The sequence below is a fragment of the Engraulis encrasicolus genome, chromosome 8 (assembly GCF_034702125.1).
Source record: "Engraulis encrasicolus isolate BLACKSEA-1 chromosome 8, IST_EnEncr_1.0, whole genome shotgun sequence".
Classification (NCBI taxonomy): domain Eukaryota; kingdom Metazoa; phylum Chordata; class Actinopteri; order Clupeiformes; family Engraulidae; genus Engraulis; species Engraulis encrasicolus.
Genome location: NC_085864.1, coordinates 28065509 through 28086772, shown reverse-complemented (window position 1 = coordinate 28086772; position 21264 = coordinate 28065509). Strand labels below are relative to the sequence as shown.

The window sequence follows — 21264 nt, the reverse complement described above, 5'->3', positions numbered from 1 at the left end:
TGACTTGACACGAAAAATGAAATGGTACTATGGAAGGGGTTCTATGAGCAGCATTTAATTACAAAAAAGAACATCTATGATACACATTTTTTTACTATACACACAGAACTCACAAAAATTGTGTTTTTAATGTATTTTACTATGTTTTATTAGTCTGAACTGGACTGGAATTTTAACTAAATATGTTGAAAAGCATGAAGAACTGAACTAAATCAGACACCATGTTACCCAACAGCAGACAAAGGCAACCATTATAATGATGTGTACTAAATAAACTTGCTTTCAGCGATTTGAATGAGGCAGATTTTCGCAGAGTAGCAGTTTGAAGGTAAACCCTCTAGAACATGGTGGAACAAACCAGAGACCAAAGGGCACAACAAAGCTTTGGACCAAAAAGCGTTTCTGAATTTGCAGGGACAACTGTGTATGGCAAAGTGCCACTGAAGGTGCTCGTATAAAAAAGTGCATTTCAAATCCAGTTTTCCTTTTTTTCTTCTCCAAATTGTTCTGGACACACACAGTGGAGACACACCTTAAATTTGAGGAAAACTTTAGAGGGATCGACATCAAATTTTTTGGGAAGAAAATCTACTTTTGTTGTGTGATTCTAAGTAACAAGATCAAAAGACTGACTACGCAGCTCATGCAGTCTTATGCATGGTGATATTTAAAAGCAGGATTTAAACCGTTATCAATACCTGGGGATATTTTTGTGAAATAACTTAAAAGCAGACTTTCTTGTATAAAATGTTTATCAAACTAAATCATGTTAAGAATCTTACTTTGTTTTCTAAAATCACCAACCACTCTGGTAGCCGAACTGGTGTGCTATACAGGCCTGATTAGATTACATCGTCTTCAGTGTCCATAGTTTAAATATCAATCAAGTCCGGAGATATTTCAGTTCTACAGTATGTAACAATCTACTTCATGACAATTTCATATGGGGACCTCTGTGCATTCTGCAGTCTTTAAGTTGTCAGCGTGACCATATTCCTGTCTCATATAAAATATAAACCTCTTTTACAAGGACAAAAACACACAAAAAATAACTTCCAAGACCATAACTTTCTGATGAACACGTTACTGCACAAGCTGAATTATATACAGCATTTATCTACACTGGACAGAGGCGCTTGGCCTCTGTTGACACGCAGACGACAAATGACTGGCCTTAACAACTAAACAAAGTGCTTTCACATGTGGAGGCCATGTACTGTACTGTTTTTTTTTTCATGTCCACAGAAGTCCAGAAACTACAGCTGCTTGTCTGAAAGTGCATGCGTTTTATGGTGTGATGAAGCTGAGGACTTGGGAGAGCACTCATGAGGCTCTTTTCCACAGCCGGTTTCCTGGTAGGCCTACAACTCGACACAAGCGCGACTCGGACGCCACTTTTTTTTTGCCTTTCGATTGAGTGGTGTCGTGCCCAATCGGAAAGCAGAAAAGTGGTGGCCGAATTGCGCTGTGTCGAGCTGTAGGCCTACCAGAAAACTGGCTGTGGAAAAGAGCCGATACATACATCACTTTCACACAGACACAACACACACAGGGTTAGCACTCAACTAGGGAACAGCATAATCATCAGTAGACTTATGTTTTGGTCCAGAGACAGCTAGAAACCAGGTGAAACCGATGGCAACAAACGTAGTAACACCCAGTGGAGTCTTTTTGTTTTTTTTTAAAGGCTGGGAGTCTGTGAAAAGGCAAATAAGAAGAAGATGAATGAACGAACGAACGAACGAACGAAAGAACGAACGCGCCGGCTCGCACAGGTGGATGAACCATGGACGGTGATCACAGCGCCTGTTCGCTGTTGAAAACCAAGTGCACAATGTCTGTGACCCCGTCGTAGAAGTCATCGTCTTCATCCTGAGCGGAGGCCCTCTGAGGGGCCAGGCCGTTATGCCGGCTCGAGGCATTGTTCTTGGAGGCAAGATGGCCGCCACCACCACCACCTCCACGCTTACGTCCAGCGCTGGCACTGTGTCTGTTTGGTGACTGTATGCTGGCGTTTGTCCCAATACTAGATGCTTTTTTAATCTCTCGCTCATCCTCCTCCTCCTCTTCCTCTTCATCCTCCTCCCTCTCGTCCTCCTCGCCTCCCTCCTCCTCCTCTTCCTCATCCTCCGACTCGATTCGGTTTAACCGTTTGCGGACCGGGCGCTCTTCCTCTGAGTCGTCGTCAGAGTCGTCCGGCGCGCCGCTGTTGTTGTCGTTCTCTTCATCACTGGAGTGCCTCCGCCGCTTCAGAGGAAGCCTCCTGGAGTCATCCTTTACAAACTCCTGCCTCCTCTCTCTTCTCCTCCTCCTCCTCTGCTGCTCCTCTTCCTCCTTTTCTCCCTTCTCGTCTTCTGCAGAGCCTTCCGAGCCAAATAATAACAACAAAAGGAAAGGACACACTTTAGACTGTATACATACCATCAAACACACAATCTAACATTACCCCTATTAGGTCACTATCTCCAGACGCTGTTCCTGCTCCTTGTTTTATTACACAATGTTTACATTTACAGTGCTTACCTGATGAAGACCTAGTAAAGTATAAACATTGTGTGAATAAACTGGGAGGAAAAACAGTTTACTTTGTATGATGAACTTTGTCAAGCACAAGTTTACTTGGATTTGTGAGCACATACCTATACTCCTTTTGCGATCTCTAAATTTGATCACCAAATCAGCATTAATGGACATCAGCAAGTAAAAAGAGAAATACGTTTTTAACTTTGGTCTAAAGATCAACAATGGCAACACTTGATTCCATTTTTTTTTTTAGAATTATTGCACACCTTCTTTGGCCAGGTGCATAGGAGTAGAACCCCTGGGTCACCAACGTAGAGACAAGAAAGCTCCCGCACACTTTTAACATTTGCAGCGTTTCACTTGTGACTAGGGCTGGGACTCGATTAAACATTTTAATCAAATTAATCTATAGGCTTTTAAATTAATTAATCAAATTAATCGCATTTAATCGCATTCAAATATCTGACTTGTGAACAGTGAAAAGTGTTTTTTTTTCACATGGATTTTGAATAATGACAATAGATAAGCTTAAAGGGACAGTTTGGTCAATTTCAACATGCAGTTGTAATGCTCACACTACCCTGGACTTGTCAGTGCCTGAGATTTTTTTTCTTCTTCTTCAGCCGTTTCCGAGATCCTGGTCATTGTAATGGGGGCAGCTCTTTGTTTACATTTCAAAAAAACATTTTTATTTATTCCCAAAAACATCCAAAAGGTTATAACACATCAGCAGACAACTAGCAAACAGCAGTACCTTTTGGGAAAATATTTGGAGTTGGCCTATGTTTCATTTTTTAAAAATGTAAACAAACGCTGCCCCCATTAGAATTGCTCATATCTCGGAAAGGGCTGAGCCAAAAAATGTGGCATCACCAGGTACTGACAAGTCAAGGGTAGCGTGAGCAATATAACTGCATGTTGAAATTGACCAAACTGTCCCTTTAATCTAAAAATATTGTTCATTTTTAAAAGAAGAGAGTACTCTTCTCAATTTCAGCAGACTGTTCATCATGAGGAAAATGCTGCCCTCCACACTGGTCTAATCCAGAACTATGTAGCTATATTATAGTGCGATTAAAATGAGTTGGTTTTTTATTGCATCATTTTTTGTGTGATTAATTCATCGAAATTAATGCATTAATGTCCCAGCCCTACTTGTGACATTTCGGTGTATTGACCTTCTTCAAGCAATTTGGGAGCTTTCTTGTCTCAAGAGTGATTCCATTAACTCACCCTCGCTGTTGGAACTGCACAGGCGTCTGCGGTGTGGTTGCGGTTGTGGTTGCTTCTGCTTCTTGGTACCTTTCTTAGAGCCCTCCGACTCGGACGTCTCACAGTAGTTCACCTCACTCCTCTGGCTCCGCCGTGAGCGTCGCCGCCGAGTGCTCACGTCACTGTCACTGCAGTCACTCGAGCCCTCCGTCTCTGCAGCAGCACACAGTGGTGGACAACAGTGATTGCTGCTTAAGACTGTAGTCTTAAATCCGGACAATCAAATGCACCACGGTCAATGATGTTTTAGCAGTAGCATAAATCAGGGTGGTGCAATGATGACTAATGCCAGTATTCTGCTATGTGTGTGTTTGTGTGTGTAGGTCTGGAGCCCCCTGGTGGAACTCCAACACACACAGAGGTCTGGGATACTAGCAATAATCCATTTCTCCAGTCAAAAAATAATCTGAACATTTATTGCTTCAATATCAACAAATTCCTTCAAAAACGTTTTCTGTTGATCTCTTAAGCCACTAATATAGTCTATATAATATGCCCTGTGTCCTGCGATTGCCATTGATATTGAAGGAATAAATGCTCCGATTATTTTTGACCGGAGAAATTGAATCTCCCAGACCTTCGTGTGTGTTGGAGTTCCACCAGGGGGCACCAGAGCCACACACACACATACACACACACACACAGGGCCCTGGTAGGAACCAGGCTAGGCCAACACTGGTGTCATGTAATGCTATCATAATCCATAATCCTTTACCCATCTCCTCCTCCTCTTCCTCAGTCTCCAGCTCATCCTCCTCCTCCTCCTCTTCGTCCGACAGGCCCCCTCTGTGCCTATGGGAGATGTGTCTGCTTCGTCCGCTCCTGCCCCTGCCCTGGGTCCGGCCCCTGGTCCTGCTCAAGGCTGTACGTGCCTGACCAACGCTGGCAGTTCTCCTCGTCCGCCTTCAGAATCACAATCACAAACACAATCAAAAAACTTAATTCGTTCCAGCAATGGGGAAATTCAGTTGACAGCCCTGGTCTAAAAAAAAAGCAAGGAGTAATACTTTGGGTATTTCTCAATGTGAAATGTCCTAGCCTTGCGCCTGATGTATCCAACTATTAACTACACTTAGAACTCGTTATTGGATGCTCTTTAGTGAAATCCGAGAAAAATGGGCATTACACATCCTAGCAAGGCTAGGACACTTCACTTTGAGAAATACCCAATGAAAATACAATTAATAAAGAGGTAAACACTAAAGAGCATAAATAAGAATACTAGAATACCAAAAATACTAAATAAAATACTAGCCTCGTCTGGCTGGGTCTGCTGGCTGTGCTGCCCCAGTCGCTGCAGTCGTTCGAGCCGACGTCAACATCGCTGGGAGCCTCGTCGCCAGACACCACAAAGTCCTCTTCGTCCGTGCTACAAATTACACATTCACACAAAGAACAACAGGGTTCGATCAACAAACAAAGCATGTAATACTTCAGGGTTTCGGATCATCCTGTATTGTACAGTGTTTCCCAACCAGGGGTACGTGTACCACTAGGGGTACGCGAGCATACTGCAGGGGGTACTTGGGAAAATTTAACTTTAACAAATGCATGGAGCAAAGTTACACTGGAATAGAAAAAGCAATGTAAAATACGAGTTAGGGGGTACTCATGGTACAATGAAAAGGCTTGAGGGGTACATGGGACACAAAAGGTTGGGAATCACTGCTCTATTGTACAGTATGTATTTGTTGAACCACAAATCGGTCCCAGATAGATAACGTCATGGCCCCAACTTTGTTCACTAATTGGCCGAATCGTCAATTAATATTACAGATTTTTGGAATGGTCTGCTTAGCTTCGATAACTCATCTTATTGATGGAGTATAAGGAAATTGAGTGAAGACATTCACACAACTAAGCTTGCCTGGTGAACACTTGACTAACTCATAGGTGAGATAGTCTGGAGGCTACCACTGCAATTTCTTGTAGGAAAGGTGTGGTTTCTAATTGCCAATCATGTCAGTTGTATCTACTGTATTCAAACCTACTGCAAACTCCTGATTATCAAGCCTTTCCACCCCTCCCCACTTTCTGATTGGCTCCCAGACTCAGGCTCACACACTTAGGGCAGCAGCCATGCTGTCTTTCAAGTCAAGTCAAGTAGGTTTTATTGTCAATTTCTTTACATGCACTGGTCATACGAAGAATTTGAAATTACATTTCTTGCTTTCCCATACAGATATAGGCATTTCATAGACATTTCATATCGGAACGATTGTGCAAAGCAGCATGGGATTTCCCAGGCTACTACTAGGCAGTAACTATACATGGGTTTACCCAGATAATGTTCAATGTATGAGAATGGTCACAGGCTGGTGGCCAGGAGTGGCACTGCAGCTACGTTCTCACAGCAAATCAGTAAGTAATGAATGGGTGCAAAAAGGGGTTGTATGCTTCTAATGATCGTATCTGCCATGCAATTTTTTCCCTGGAAAGAATGAAGTCGCGTTCGATAGATAAGAGTAAGTGAAAGCATTTGCAGACACGTTTGCATCTTGTCAAGTATTAGATTCTTGAAAATTACCCTTATTTGAACTATAGCAATGGCATAACACGTGACAATCGACTTTACGGCACTTCGCCATATGGTTTGTAGTTTTAAGTCTGACTTCAGATGTCGATGTGTTTTAACTAATTTATTTTATGATTGTTGCGGACACCTGTTATTTATTGCATTTAAGGTGGTGGAAAAGCGGTAAGTGTAAATGGGGTAAAGGACATGACAGTGCTCATCCTTAAGAATTTGGGCACCTTCAATTAACATGTTTGACGGTGGTGGGGGGTTTTGAGATGTGTGACCGAAGATGTCTCTACAAGGATCAGTCAGAGTACGTCTGTCGTCAGCTCTGGTCGTAAATAGTCGCAGAGATTCCTCAGCCAGCAGGTATTAGCCGAATGCTAGCGTGTTGCAGGACAAAACTAACTAGAAATGCATTCTCACAGAAAATGCTGGAAGCGGGCTTGCCTTTTGGGGCAGAGATGAAACAAAGTACTATTGAGAAAACAAAGCTAAAAGAAATCTTGGAAAAACTCCATCCACCCAGTCAGAAGTTATGGGCCAAACAATTCAGCCATCTTGGATTCAGCCATCTTGAAAGTGTTGCAGCTCTGCTACTAAATGACATACATGGTATTTTAAGTTGGCTAAGGAACACTGCATATGATAAAATTTTGAAAATCAACATGGCTTCGAGCGGGATTAGAACTCACAACCTCCATATCTGTAATCCAACCCCTTTGCCATTGATATTAAATGACATACAATACATGATATTTGAAGTTGGCTAAGGAACACTGCATATGATATCATTTTGAAAATCAACATGGCTTCGACTGGGGTTCGAACCTCCAACCCCCATATCCCTAATTCAGCACATTTACCATTCATACTAAATGATATACATGGCATTTTAAGTTGGCCAAGGAACACTGCATATGATATAATTTTGAAAATCAACATGGCTTTGACTGGGATTTGAACCCCCAACCTCCATATCTGTAATCCAGCACATTTGCCATGCATACTAAATGACATACATGGCATTTTAAGTTGGCCAAGGAACACTGCATATGATATAATTTTGAAAATCAACATGGCTTTGACTGGGTTTCGAACCCCCAACCTCAATATCTGTAATTCAGCACATTTGCCATCCATACTAAATGATATACATGGCATTTTAAGTCGGCCAAGGAACGCTGCATATGATATAATTTAGAAAATCATCATGGCTTCGGGTGGGATTCGAACTCTCAACCTCCATATCTCTAATGCAGCGGCATGCATTACCACTAAGCCAAGCAGCTACTTGTTATGCATAGTCCAGCAAGACTATATCACATTGCATTGCAGAGCTGAACAATGGCCTTCTAGAATGGCTGCTCGCACCTGCTCGTTAAGAATAGAATCTTGAGACAGTGGCAGTTAAGATGGAACACTTCATTGGGAGCACCTGTTCTGATACTAACTGACAGTTAGTATTGAGCCTTAAAAAGGGGAGAGAATGAGAATGAGTTTTTTGTCTTTACAACATCGTTGTAAAAAAACTAAAAGGAGTTGGCACGTGTCCTTTTCACAGATCGGAGTCATGCTTGTGATCTCTCTAACAGTCTTTGAATGAAGTTTATAGGTTAAATTTTTCAGGCACAAATGGACCTCCGTGTGGGACATGCGCTGATCTCTTGAAAAATGCACTTTTCGAAAGAATGGGATTCTCCATAGAGCCAGGCCTGTTTTTTTTACAAACCTGCCATTTAAAAAGTATTGGGAGTTGGGAGATGAAACTTTCACAATTTGGAGACATCCCATAGAGCTCGCTAACAACGCGTCAACTAAACTTCTAGGTGAAAGTGTTGATGTTTTATGACCGAAAAAGCCTCCTACACTCTAATCTCTAGAGTGGCGGAACTTTGGTTCATGAAGGTTCCACCATAGTTTTCAATGGAGACCCAGGCTTTCACAAAATCGCCAAAAACGGGAAAACGACAAGAGACACGGAGAAGCCTATAACGAGACGCGATCTCCAAGCCGAGCCGGTCGTTTTAGTGTTTGAACGGTGTCTCTATCTCGAAAGGCCTAGGAGGAGATCCATTTTCTATTTTTACTGCTGCCCTGCACAAGACCAATAATAATAATAATAAGAAACAGGACTTAGAGATTACTATAAACGGGCCTTGCTCTGCAAGAGCTCTGCTCTTGCTCCGCAAGCCCGCTTAACAAGTCTTTGGGAGAACAAAGTCATACAAGGAACCACTAACTTCACTTCTAATACAACTTCCATGATAAGGTACAGAATGTGCACACAAACCAGAGAACTGAACCGTCACAAATCCCTGCTGAGCCATTTAGCCCAATAGGTTCCCATTCAGCTTTCACTTGGCTGCGTTCGCCAACGGGGCTACAATGGGAGTCAATGGTAGATTCCGTTCTCATACATTGAACATTCTCTGGGTTTACCATTTGTAAACAATCCCTGGCTGCTCGACCCTGGTTCCAAGTTGGACCCTGGCACTTTTCAACTTCTGACTGTTGGAAACTGCTGTCTGTCAAAAAATGAGCTCACGTGATTGGCTGCTTAGCATCTTGCCCCTCCTCACAACACAAAATGTCTGTAAACGAAAATGTATAGCAACTGAAGATAATTAGCAATGCGTTCCAGGTGCATGAGTTGCCTCCAGCCTACCTGCTGCTGAGGTTGAAGTCATTCTCGCTCTCCTCCTCGTCCACTGTGCTGTCGCTGTCCAGGTCATTCAGTCGCCTCCGCTTCTTCCTCCGAGCTACTGCTGCGGCTAGGGGTTTGGCCGGTCGCTGGTTCTCCTTGCCCTCCTCCCTCTTCTGTTTACCTGCAATTGTGGCCATGTCATTGCCTTGACCAGTACCTGCACCGAAAGATAAGAGTCTTTTTTTATTTGGGCTTTTTGAGTAGATAGGATAGCAGAGATTGTGACAGGAAACGAGTGGGCGAGAAAGATGAGAAGCATTGGGATTCCACCCAGGTGGGACTCGAACCTAGGTCCCCATGAGAAACTGCCTACGGTATATACTGTATAAAGTGAAAGCCCATTGGGAAACTCCAACTCCAACTCCCATTGTCATTGTGACACAGCACTCCACAGCACACAAGTGAACACTGCACACTGCACACAACGAAATTGCATTTATGCCTCACCCGTGCAAGGGGGCAGCCCTCAGTAGCGCCCCATGGGGAGCAGTGCGGTGGGACGGTACCATGCTCAGGGTACCTCAGTCATGGAGGAGGATGGGGGAGAGCACTGGTTGATTACTCCCCCCACCAACCTGGCGGGTCGGGAGTAGAACCGGCAACCTCTGGGATGCAAGTCTGACGCCCTAACCGCTCACCCATGACTGCCCTGTATGGTACAGATGTGTCAGCTCAGTGAGCCCCAGCACCCCTTGAGATACGTAAGAGTTCTGATGGTCCCTCACACAGAAGCAGAATAAGTTCAGTTAACGTAATTTGCTTACGACAAGTAAGTCCAGTCGCACCTTGGGTAACACCTTGGATAACACAACAGAAGACCACACAAAGGAGAAATCAAGAACACGAAAAGGGGAAACTGTGATAAAGAGAGTGAGAGCCGGCTACCTTCCGTCTCTGTCTCCCGTACGTCCTCTTCTATTGCTTCATCAATGGCATCGTCAAAGTCATCAAACCTAATAAATGACACAACCATGGAAAAGGAGGAAACATACGTGTATATTATGATCAGGAGGAGTTTCGCCCAGAAATAAAATGACGTTCTAGGCTGCAGTGTCTATGAGCTACCATGTCTCTTCGAGAGACTATCAGAGATTCAGAATGAATCAATGGAGTTCAATGGGAGAAGTGTAAAAGTCACTAGAATTAATTCCAAGTTTGTTGCATTGGTGACTGACATGTGCGGTAGAGCGGTTTATCTTGGTTACAATATTGAGAATCTTTGACACATCTGCTATGGTATCTACATGTTAGCATTTTGCAACTAGTGTTCTAGGACAGTGTTTTTCAACCACTGTGCCGGGGAATACTAGTGTGCCATGGGAAATCATCTACTGTGCCGTAGAAAATTATAGAATGACTGTACATTGTTATATAGGCTATAGGATTTTATTTTCAGTTGCTATTTACAATTGGTGGTGTGCCTTGGCACTTTGTCCTCGAAAAAAGGTGTGCCTTAGCTCAAAAAAGGTTGAAAACTATTGTTCTAAAAACAACATCATGAACATCAACAACATGTACCTGTAACTGATGGACTTCCTGGTTCGTGTTGATCTCCTCTCCAGGTTTTTGCTTTTCTTTGTGCTCTTCTTTTTGTCCATCTTTTCTCCCTCTAGTTCTCCATCCTGCTCAGAGGAAGTGCAATGGAAAAGGTGAGGAGGAAACAGTTCATGCAGAGGATAAAAAACTAGGGCTATATTCAGGACTTTAAATCAACACCAGCCTACCAGCCAAATGATTGTGAAATTTGAGTTTGGGCTGGTAGAAAAGACCTAGTTATTAGCCACTTTGACCCATGATTGGGAGAAATTAGGAAAAACTGGCCCTCGGGGACTTTTAATTGAGTACCCCTGCTCTATGGACATATGTTGACTTCATATATATTACATATTTTACATTAAATTATACTTGGCTGACGCTTTTTTATCCAAAGCGACTTATTTAAGTTATTTAAGTACAAGGTATTGGTTACAGCCCCTGGAGCAATGTGGGGTTAGGTGCCTTGCTCAAGGGCACTTCAGCCATGGGTGAATGTGGGATTTCAACTTGCAACCCTCTGATTTAAAGGTCAGCGCTCTAACCATTGCCTCATAACACTATACAGTACGTATCTGTATACTTTATAGTCACATATCAGTCCTTGGATATATCGTTATGTTGATTTCATAAACAGTGTGTATCGGCATACTTTATGGCACTTACTGGTGTAGGAATGATGTTTTCAACACTGATGCCCACATACACCAGCCGTTCTCGCCTGGATGAACAGGACAAAAGAGAGTCGACAATCAGTTAATAATGCCATGCGACCATGTTGGACCATGTTGGATACCCTTTCAAGACTTGGGCCCTCCGCATATATCGGTTCCGGCAGCAATGCGAAGCACTTTTGCCTCCGACACAATTCCGACCCCTGCACACAATTTCACCACAGCAGAGCATGGATAATCAATGGGTGGGTCCAACAAAATAGAACTCATCTCTAATCGCCAGCCGACATCCACGGATGTCCACGGACATCAGTGTCGGTGTGCGGGGTTGTATTGAAAACAATGGAATCAAATTTTAGCAGAAGAAAGTGAATAAAGAAGCACTCATCAGATTTCTTTTTTCATTTTTAATCGCCTCACATCACAGACATTTCGGGCTTACACAATCGCCATTTCACACTGAAGAAGGGTGTAAGCCCGAAACGTCTGTGATGTGAGGCGATTAAAAATGAAAAAAGAAATCTGATGAGTGCTTCTTTATTCACTTTCTTTTGAGATTTGAGTTCATTCATTGACGAAGTTAAGCACCCAGTGTAAAATATAAGAAGACAAGGTGTTGAGCGCGCTTCCTGATCTTTCTATCAAATTTTAGCAGAGCATTGCTCCGCACTTTGTCGGAGTCGATGTGCGGAGGCCCTTCAGTGGAAGAATATATTAGCCAAACCTCCGCTCGGCTCGCTCTCTCTTCTTCAGGGCAGTGTCAAGGTTCGCCAGCTGTTCCTCCAGTCTCTCGCACAGCAGTTTCTACAGCATGAATAACAAGATCAAGAGAAGACAATAGATATACATGATCGTACTGCTAAACTGAGAACAGCCACAAGGAAAAAAACGTGTAGATTGTAGTTACAAGAGATAATTGTAAGAGCCACCTACGAACATGCTGGCATATGGAAATGTCTATGTCAGCAATACAGTGAATGCTCTGTTTTCAGTATCCTGCCTAGGGACTGCAGATTAAGATGCTGTTATTTGACTAATTCTGGTGTATTTTTAAATGGTGTATGTTTATACAGCAGTTTTCATGAATTATGCATAGTCTCCATTAAAGGTGGACTGTGTAATATTTTTACTAGTTCATTTCCAGAATTCATCCTGTCCATTCACAAATGTTACCCTTTTAACAAATACTTACCACCACCACCACCATCAAATTCTACAGGGGGTGGACAAAATATCTGAGACACCTGTCATTTTAGTGTTGGCAGTTTCATGGCTCAAGTGAACCAGCCTGTTGGCCAATCTTCATTAATGGCACATTGCACCAGTAAAGTGAAGTGTGAAGGTTCAATTAGCAGGGTAAGAGCACAGTTTTGCTCAAAATTTTGCAATGTACACAACATTATGTATGACATGTCAGAGCTCAAAAATGAGAAATTCTTGGTACATGTGCAACTGTTGCATCTTTGACCGAGACAGCAAGTCTTTCTGATGTATCAAGAGCCACAGTATCCAAGGTAATGTCTGCATACCACCAAGAAGGATGAACCACATCCTACAGGATTAACTGTGGATGCAAGAGGAACTAAATGACACTAAAATGACAGGTGTCTCAGTTATTTTGTCCACCCCTGTATGTATTCATTAGGACTGGGAAAATTTTACTTTTCATACATGAAAAGGGGAATCTTCTCCATGGTCCGCCATTTTGAATTTCCAGCAATAGGCATTTTTAGCAGCAAAACGTACAGTACTTGTTCATACTAGTAAATATTGTTTCATTACTTTGTAAATATTCATGAATAGATTACAATAGGCAGCACATTGTCAATGAGCAGCATAGTTGCCATAACTACTCTGGCCACCATCTTACACAGTGCACCTTTAAATAAGCCGTTTACAAATGATGACATTAAGAGCCACCTACATGCTGGCATGGGGGACAGAACCATTCCCCATCAGGGATGATCATGAGAGGAGGTCTTAGGCAGGCTGTGTGGTAACCATGGTCACAAAGGTCGCAGAGCAGGATCTTGAGGGGAAGGGGAGAGAGAGATCAATAATTAACATATACTACATTCACACCAAACTTTTGCGCTTAATTCTTTTCCACGCTCTACTACACTGTTATCGTTATGAGTGTGATAAAGTTGCAGATCAAAGGGATATATCAGTACTTTTTGCATACTGCGCGGTTTTTTTTTTCTACATGCCAATCAGACATAAGTGGGATAATGGCAATGTTTCCCTAATTCTATGGAAATATTTGCTCCTCAGTGAAGAAAATAATGGCTCTTCCACACACATCCCTGGGGTGCATTTCTCGAAACCATGCAGTAGTTGCTACATTACTACTAACTAATTAGCTACTTTGTTGGCTAACAACTATGCTTTCTAGAAATGCACCTCTGCTCTTTTATGGTGCTGAACCGTTATTTTTGCAGGACGTACCAGTTCTGGGTGATTGGGGAGACCACAGTGAGTGCAGGGGTCGTCATAGGCCGTCATCGGTTTAGTCCTCAAGGTCACCTCAGGGTCACTGGGATGCTGCTCCCTGTCGGACTGGTAACTGCTCTCCTTCGTCCTGCACGCCTCCATCAGTTCCTCCCCTCCTTCACCCGGTCCCTTTTTGCGAGCCTTACATCGCTGGTTGGACCATCTAGGTCTCCTATGTCTCCTTCGTACCTAGAGGGATAAGGCATAAACTACATAGTGAATATGGGGGATAACAATTTAACACTGTTGACAATTAGACCATCATGCACCATGGGACTGCTAGCGATCCGACTCACTGTAAAACAAAAACAAAAAAAACACCTGTCATCTACATCATACTATCATACTACAACATTGTAGCCTCTTACTGCAGATGGGGTCGCTGGCGGACCTATTGACCTATTGCTGAAAATACTCAACTACATCATAATAACATTGCTATGACAGTACAGAGACCCTTAAGTAACAAATTAAGCCATAGCAATTTGACAGTAAGGTTGTAACATACAGTGGGTCCTGTGCTAAGGTATAAGATGTAGCAAGGCCAACCTTCCCAAGTTTGTGCTGTCCATCCGAGTCGCTCTTCCTGGGACTCTCTCTCCTCTGAGACGTCGTCTTCTTCATGTCTCCCTCTCTGGGCTCCTTCTCCTCCTGAGCTCCAGAGGGTGCTGCTGCGTGCTTGCCGCTCTTCTCCTGCCTCCTGTCCTGGATCTCTGCCAGCTTGGGGCTGGGCCGGCAGATCCGGGCGGAGCGCCGCAGGGAGTGCCCGTCGCCACTAGCCTCCTGCTGCTCCTGCTCCTGCTCCGGCTCAGGGTCCGGGTCCGGTGTGCGCTCCCTCTGAAACTCGGGGGTTCTGCGGTGCATCGGAATCTTGATCTTCAGACGTATGCCCTCCTTCTGGATCTCCGAGGAGACTTCATCGGTACCCTCCGGAAGCCCTGTAACAATGATCAATGAGTTCATGAATCATCTATAACTTTTTTCACAAAAAAGTTTACTGGACACAATCATTTCCATTTGCGCGTGTTTGTGTGATTGTGTGTTTGTGTTCCTCATCCCTCTCTCTCTTCTCTATTGCCCTCTTTCTCTCTAGGAAAGGAACTGTGAGATAAATGGTCTTGTACCACCACTTAGTTAACTAGTCTATTTTATGTTTTGTCTTAATATTAGTGTATTTACCACGATCAATTCTGGATCAATTAATCATCCACCAAAATCTATTTTTGAGGCCCTGCTGTGGCCTAAGGTTAGGGCACTGGGTTCGATTCCTGCCTGGGTCATTTGCCAATCCCTTACCGGCTCTATCTCCCGACTCGTTTCCAGTCCCTCTTTCACCGTCCTATCTGAATAAAGGCTAAAAAGCCAAAAATATACATTTAAAAAAATATATCTATTATTGATACAGGCTTACCTTCTGCTTCTGAGCCGTCGTCATCGCCGCTGCTGCCACTGTCGGAGTCTTTAGACAAAGCTCTGGGGCTCCGTTCAATGCCTTCTGGGGTTTTACTTTCGTCCTTTGCTTTGCTCTGGCTTTCAGCCATGTCAACGATTTTCTCCTTTTCGTCTTCATCAATGTCATTCTCAGCTGGTGAGTGCAGTGCAACATCTTCAATGGCCTGAGGACTTGAGGTCTTAGAGAGGTCGTCGACGTCTATAGTATCGTCGATAGAAATGATTTCTGGGCAGGAGGAAGAGTTCTCCTTCACCTGACCAGAACTGTTTTTGTCTACTTTGCCGAGGTCATTCCCAGATCTCCTGGAGCCTTGGCTTTCAAAGCCATCATCCGTCAACAGTGACACAACACTGTCAGGCGTCGCGGCTTTCCTTACCAGGACAGACTGACGCCGCACAGCGCCAGGACTCGGAATCCTCTCGACTTGGACAGTGGGATCCCCTGTCCTCTCTTTGTTGTTGTGGCTTGCAACCGTTTTGATGCAATTCACTGCAACTACTCCACCTTTGTCTTCAATGACGGGGATATTTGGCTCTACGTACGATTTCCTTCTGTCCACGGGACCCATTATCACACCAACACTCATGCTGCGGTGCTCTCGTACATTTGGACTCAAGTTCCTTCCTGGAGCCATTTCGCCATTACAAAGGCTCAGCCTGGCATCTCTCTTTAGGCCTACACCTGTGGTCTCCAACACACTGCTAGACACCACTGCCCTTCCTTCTTCTCCATTTGAGTCTTCCTCACGAGGTGTCCATGATGGGCCCTTGAGGGCTAAGACAGAGGGGTTGCGGACAATAATACCAGAGCTCATGGTGCCGTTATTGTTTAGGCTGTTGTTGGGGTGATGATTACTATTACTGTTGTTCATGCTGTTCCCAAACCCCTCACTCAGCTTCAACTCTCTCTTCTTCAGAGGTATCTTGGCTTGTTGGTCACTCTTCAAGGCCCTCTCCACCTGCTCCAAGGTCCGTTCACCTGACTCGTCTCCTCGAACCTCTGCCTTTACGCCTCCTCTGCCGTCTTTTTTTATCGAACCTGGTGCCATGACAACGGAGACAGCGTTCCATGCCACCTCGGAATCTTTAGACTCCTCTTTGACAAGAGTCATAATGGTGCTGACCCTGTTGTCTATGACAGGTTTCTCCTCTGACTTGACCTCTGATTTGACCTCTGTTTTATTGATGACCTTCATCTCCATCTCGATGTTGTCTTCGTCTTTTTCAACGACGCTGTTCAATTTTTCCTCTTGCTCCCTTGGTGCTTCTTTGCTGTCCCTTGAGACAGGCAGTTCAGTGATAACTGGTTCCTCATTTTTCGGGCCATCGCTGGGTTCTTTTTTGATCTCTGGCTCTGCCAAGACAAGAAAATACCCTTCTGGTTCATAGACTCAATCAATCCAAAAAAATGTAACTGCTGCTGATCAAAATGAATTGTTTAATGCTTTAACGTTAATGATGACCCATCATACATCATAAATGGAAATACTGTTTTATGGAAATGGAAAAAGAGACAAAAAGAAATAATAAATAAATAAATAAACAGATATACAATTTAATCCATTATAAAAGTACCTGTTTTATTCTCCTTGTTGTCGGCATCGTTTCCGCCATCTTCAGGCAAAGGACTTGCACAGGTCGAGCCCCCATGTTGATTTTTCTCAGCACTTCCAAGATCTATCTGGGCTTTGAGCTTCTCCAAGGTCTGCGCTAAATCACTTCGGTTCCTGTGAAACACATAATTTTTGTTCTTTCAGATTCAAAATGCAAAAACACTAAAACTACAATTAATTGTGGTTAATCATCAACAATTGTAATTGTAAATACAATTGTAAATTGTAAAGGTGCAGCAGCCGTGTTGTGTTGCAGCTTTTAGATAAACCAATACCATTTTCTGAAGCACCGAGTAGCTTCTTCAAGACCTGAGCTTGCATATTGTGCAAAAAAAGTGGTGGTGGTCAAGTTCTGTCATGCAGAGACATGTGACTCTGGGTTTGACATCCAGTCACATATTATTACCATGTAATAAAGATGGTTGTGTTATATTAGAAGCTAGTCAATAGTCTACCTAACACAAGGTATTAAAATTACTCCCATTCCAAATTGAAACATGAAGTACATTGATTAACATTACCTAACGATGCATTTCCAAGAGGCCCCATCCAGATCATCTTGCTCTTCAACATAGATGCGGACGTTCTGCTCTGGGTCAAGCTGGAACCAGTACATCAGACCCTCCTTGTCTTTACCAATAGGCTGCAGTCTCATCCTGTCCGGGTCCTCCTCATTCACTGACGTCTTGAATTTGATGTTGTCATCAAACTGGCACTCGCACAAGTACTGAAGTGGGGGAAAAGATGAGAGATTGGGCAGTCTAAAAAATGTCATTCTGAAGAGTCATTGTATTTGATACTGTGCCTAAATGATTGCTCATGAGCTTCGAGCCTTGTTTTACAACAAAGGCAATTCACCCATAATGTATTCTGACCTACAAAGGCAAAGTGCAGTACAAATTTTGTCAAAATTAAGTTTAGACCTAAAATGGTCTTCGTAACCCCTTCTTTAACTTGTAACAAATGTGTTCCGTTTTAGAGATAGTGCTATGCCAAGTTTGCAGTAACTGCAATATCCAACCTAGGACCAATACTTTGAAGACCTTTTTTGCGGTTTCAATGCTGGCATAGTTACTGCACTTTGCCTTTGTAAGGCAGTATAGTTACCTTAAGAATTTCAGTCTTGGATTCCACTGTCATCTCAGAGTAACCTTTTCTTTCAAGTTCCCATGCCCAGGTGCAGTTGAACTCCTGACAAACCTTAATTTTGATACAGAAAAAAAACTATTGAGACTTGAAACGGAAGAAGAAATAAATTACACATCAAATGTCTAATTATATACAAACCCTAACTCCATTGAAGTTGGGACGGCAGATAAATTGTGAATAATGACAACATTTTCAAAACCTCTGATTCTTATATTTGATGGAGAACAGTACAAAAAACATATCAGCAGCTATTTTAAATGACATCAGGTGCATAGACGAATGTTAAACCTCTTCATCATTTGTACACATGAAGCATTCTTTAATGTGGTCAAGTTTTCACTAGCTTAAATTGTTGGAGTGCAAGGGTAAGACTACAGACAATATTTTAATGATGTCATAAACCTATACAATGATTTAAATGACAGAAATATGTCTTATATACACACACAACCATGGCAATTCTAAGGAAATTAAATACTTTATGTAATAACTAGGTAATTATTCTGTCTGCATCTTTAATTCTGAATGTTGCAACTTCTTTGTGATCTTTATGGGATCTTTATGTTGGAAGTCAATGTAATTAATTTTGAAATGTTGTTATGTTGTTTTAGCTTATTTGGATGTTTATTACATTTCACTGGTCCCCATCCCAACTTATATGAGACATGTTGCTGTTATCAACTTTCAAATGAGCACACATGCCCTGTAAAACAATACTTTTTCTAAGGTTTAACAGTTAATAGGTTTTCTTTTCACTATTGAAATCGAAAGTGAAGTGAAAGTGAAAGTGAAGTGAAAGCCCATTGGGAAACTCCAACCCCCATTGTCATTGTCACAGCACCCCACAGCACACAAGTGAACACTGCACACCGCACACAACGAAATTGCATTTATGCCTCACCCGTGCAAGGGGGCAGCCCTCAATGGCGCCCCTAGGGAGCAGTGCGGCGGGGCGGTACAATGCTCAGGGTACCTCAGTCATGGAGGAGGATGGGGGAGAGCACTGGTTGATTATTCACCCCACCAACCTGGCGGGTTGGGAGTCGAACCGGCAACCTTTGGGCTACAAGTCTGACGCCCTAACGGCTTACCCATGACTGCCCATGGGTCCTATTCAATCTCCATCTAATGAATGTATTGAATGTTTTGAATAAAATAATGTATTTGGATTTTATTCACAGTAAACCAAATGTCCCAAATTCATCGGAGTTGGGGTTTGTACAATAAATCACCTCACATCAAACTTTAACTTGCAAAAATAAAAGATCACAGGTTGCACTGAACACTCAGTAACTTTGATGATGCTACAAATGACATTCACTTACCTTCACAAGGTACTTTTCCCATCTGTCTGGTGTGACACATTTCCCAATCTTCCTAAGCAGCTTCACATGAAGTTCAACCAGAGGCTTGGGTACTGAAGTGCAACCAAATAAATTCATAGTTAAAATACATTTTGATGAAAAACTCAGGTGTTAAATCAAGTTAACCCTTTGTTTGTTTGTTTGATAAATATGAATCATTATTTTAAAAATGAATGATTATTCTTTCACATTGAGATTCACTGGGCTTGGTAAATTTTCTGTTGGGAATAAGAAGTCCTCCAGTTTTATTGCAAACTTGTTTGCAAACCTTGTTGTTACCTTTCTATCTCTGCATCTCCCACCTCCAAAAACACACCATAGGCCTACATACACAGAAATTCACAACCAGGATAAATGGAACATGAATATGAGCTATGATTCCCCCCTCTTTTTTATGAGGAACCGAACACCTAAAATGTAACAAAAACATGAACACCTTACAAGGGTTATTGGCATATCAATAATAATGCAATCTATCCGGCTATACATGGGTTCGCAGTGTTTGTAAACACGACGTTATGAGGAGGGGCAAGACACTGGCAGCCAACCACGTGAGCTAATTTTTTGACCGACAGCGGTTTCCAACAATCAGAGGTTGAATTGTGCGCAGTTAGTTCCGCGCAGTCAGGGGAAAACAAACATTTAGAACCCATGTATCGCGACATGAGAAAAATAAGCTAATTCATGAGATGCCAACTCCTTTGCATGGATGCTTTAGTGCGTTCACAGAATAGCCCTGCTGGGAGTTGAAGTTTCTGAAGACAGTGCGCCTAGTGTTACACCCCTCTTGATTGGCCAGGGCTATCAAAACATCAAAAACTTCTTCCCCGCACCCAGTGTGTATTACAATGCAACGCTGACGTTATAGCACGCGCCACAATCTAGTGCTCTACTTCGTGGCACGCCTTGGTTCGTCGTGACAGCTCTTATTGTGCGTTTCAAAATGACATACTTTGTGTCATTAGACATCCCCAATGGCTGTGTTTGTGCAGGTCAGCCAAGGGGCAATCAGTCACTGTATAGTACAGTAGTTACAGTGGTGCTAGCTTGAACGTGAGAGTGATGCTAACAGGAAGTTTCGGAGTATGTTGTGCGCACGCGCAAATACTATTTGACAGTGAACCACTATTTGTCAAAATTTTACCCAACCATAGGCTACGCTTATTAGAATATTCCAGGAACAGTTATGCTTTGACACACCTTCACACAACCAAAGTAATCAACAGAAATTAAAGGTTCCCACAATGAAAAACATCTGACTCGTCCATGTACGATACATTGTAGAAGCTACAGTGAATTTGATCCACGAGTTATCAGGCAAAACAAGCTACGGTGGAAAATTACACCTGACCATTTTTGAGCACACTACTGAGGTAGCGACTACTACTTCGTACATCACACTCCAATACATGATGATAAATATCCACTTCCATACTCAGATTCGTGGTGTATATGTAATAAATAAGGCTTAACACTCCTAATACAGTATCAAAACATCCTATGTCCTGGGTGCTAGCTCGCTACAGTAACGTTAACGGTAGAGCATGATGCTGATGGAGAGACCCCCTTTACAAAACGTCGCAGCTAGCTTTTACCTATCGATGTCTCCTGTAGGTATCGCTCCATTTGTGGGAAAGTCAACTCAGGTAAGTCCAATGCCGCACCGTAACGCTCCAAGAATGAACAGACGACAGCAAAGCTCGGGCAGAGACCGGGGGAAGAACCCGCTACTGCCACCGGAGCAGCCATTTTTCCAATGGGGTAGTCAGTAGGATGAAACAGAAGTTGGGAGGACCGAGAACTGCCCACAATTCTCTGCGCCAGCATAGCATCATTCGTTATCAGCAGGCCTACAGACCACTAGAACCATTGGTGATTCAAGTTTTTCATAACTTGAGTATACTTGATAGATAATAAGCACCATTTCACCTTTCATTACGCATGGTATGGGATATAAAACATGATT

The 21264-nt window shown here is 42.9% G+C and overlaps 1 protein-coding gene across 1 annotated transcript; it reads right to left on the bottom strand.

The window, feature by feature from the left end:
• Nucleotides 1-35: 35 nt before the first annotated feature.
• rsf1a (remodeling and spacing factor 1a) lies at nucleotides 36-21068 on the bottom strand. The gene is made up of 18 exons (XM_063205354.1): nucleotides 20894-21068; nucleotides 19260-19351; nucleotides 17893-17985; nucleotides 17307-17512; nucleotides 16748-16899; nucleotides 15132-16526; nucleotides 14270-14658; nucleotides 13676-13909; nucleotides 13152-13256; nucleotides 11952-12031; nucleotides 11220-11274; nucleotides 10539-10642; nucleotides 9906-9973; nucleotides 8982-9177; nucleotides 5051-5164; nucleotides 4511-4698; nucleotides 3757-3948; nucleotides 36-2363 (listed from the first exon to the last, which is right to left on the bottom strand). Exons 1-18 carry the CDS (start codon nucleotides 21045-21047, stop codon nucleotides 1798-1800), a joined length of 4383 nt encoding a protein of 1460 aa, XP_063061424.1. The 5' UTR covers nucleotides 21048-21068; the 3' UTR covers nucleotides 36-1797.
• Nucleotides 21069-21264: the final 196 nt, after the last annotated feature.

Bases quoted from the DNA above. Each gene is read 5' to 3' on its own strand.
- rsf1a (XM_063205354.1), bottom strand. From the start codon at position 21,047: ATGGCTGCTCCGGTGGCAGTAGCGGGTTCTTCCCCCGGTCTCTGCCCG. The intron at 16,527-16,747 runs GTACTTTTATAA...TTGTCTTGGCAG, and splicing joins CAACAAGGAGAATAAAACAG to AGCCAGAGATCAAAAAAGAA. The intron at 4,699-5,050 runs GCTAGTATTTTA...GTGATTCTGAAG, and splicing joins AGCAGACCCAGCCAGACGAG to GCGGACGAGGAGAACTGCCA.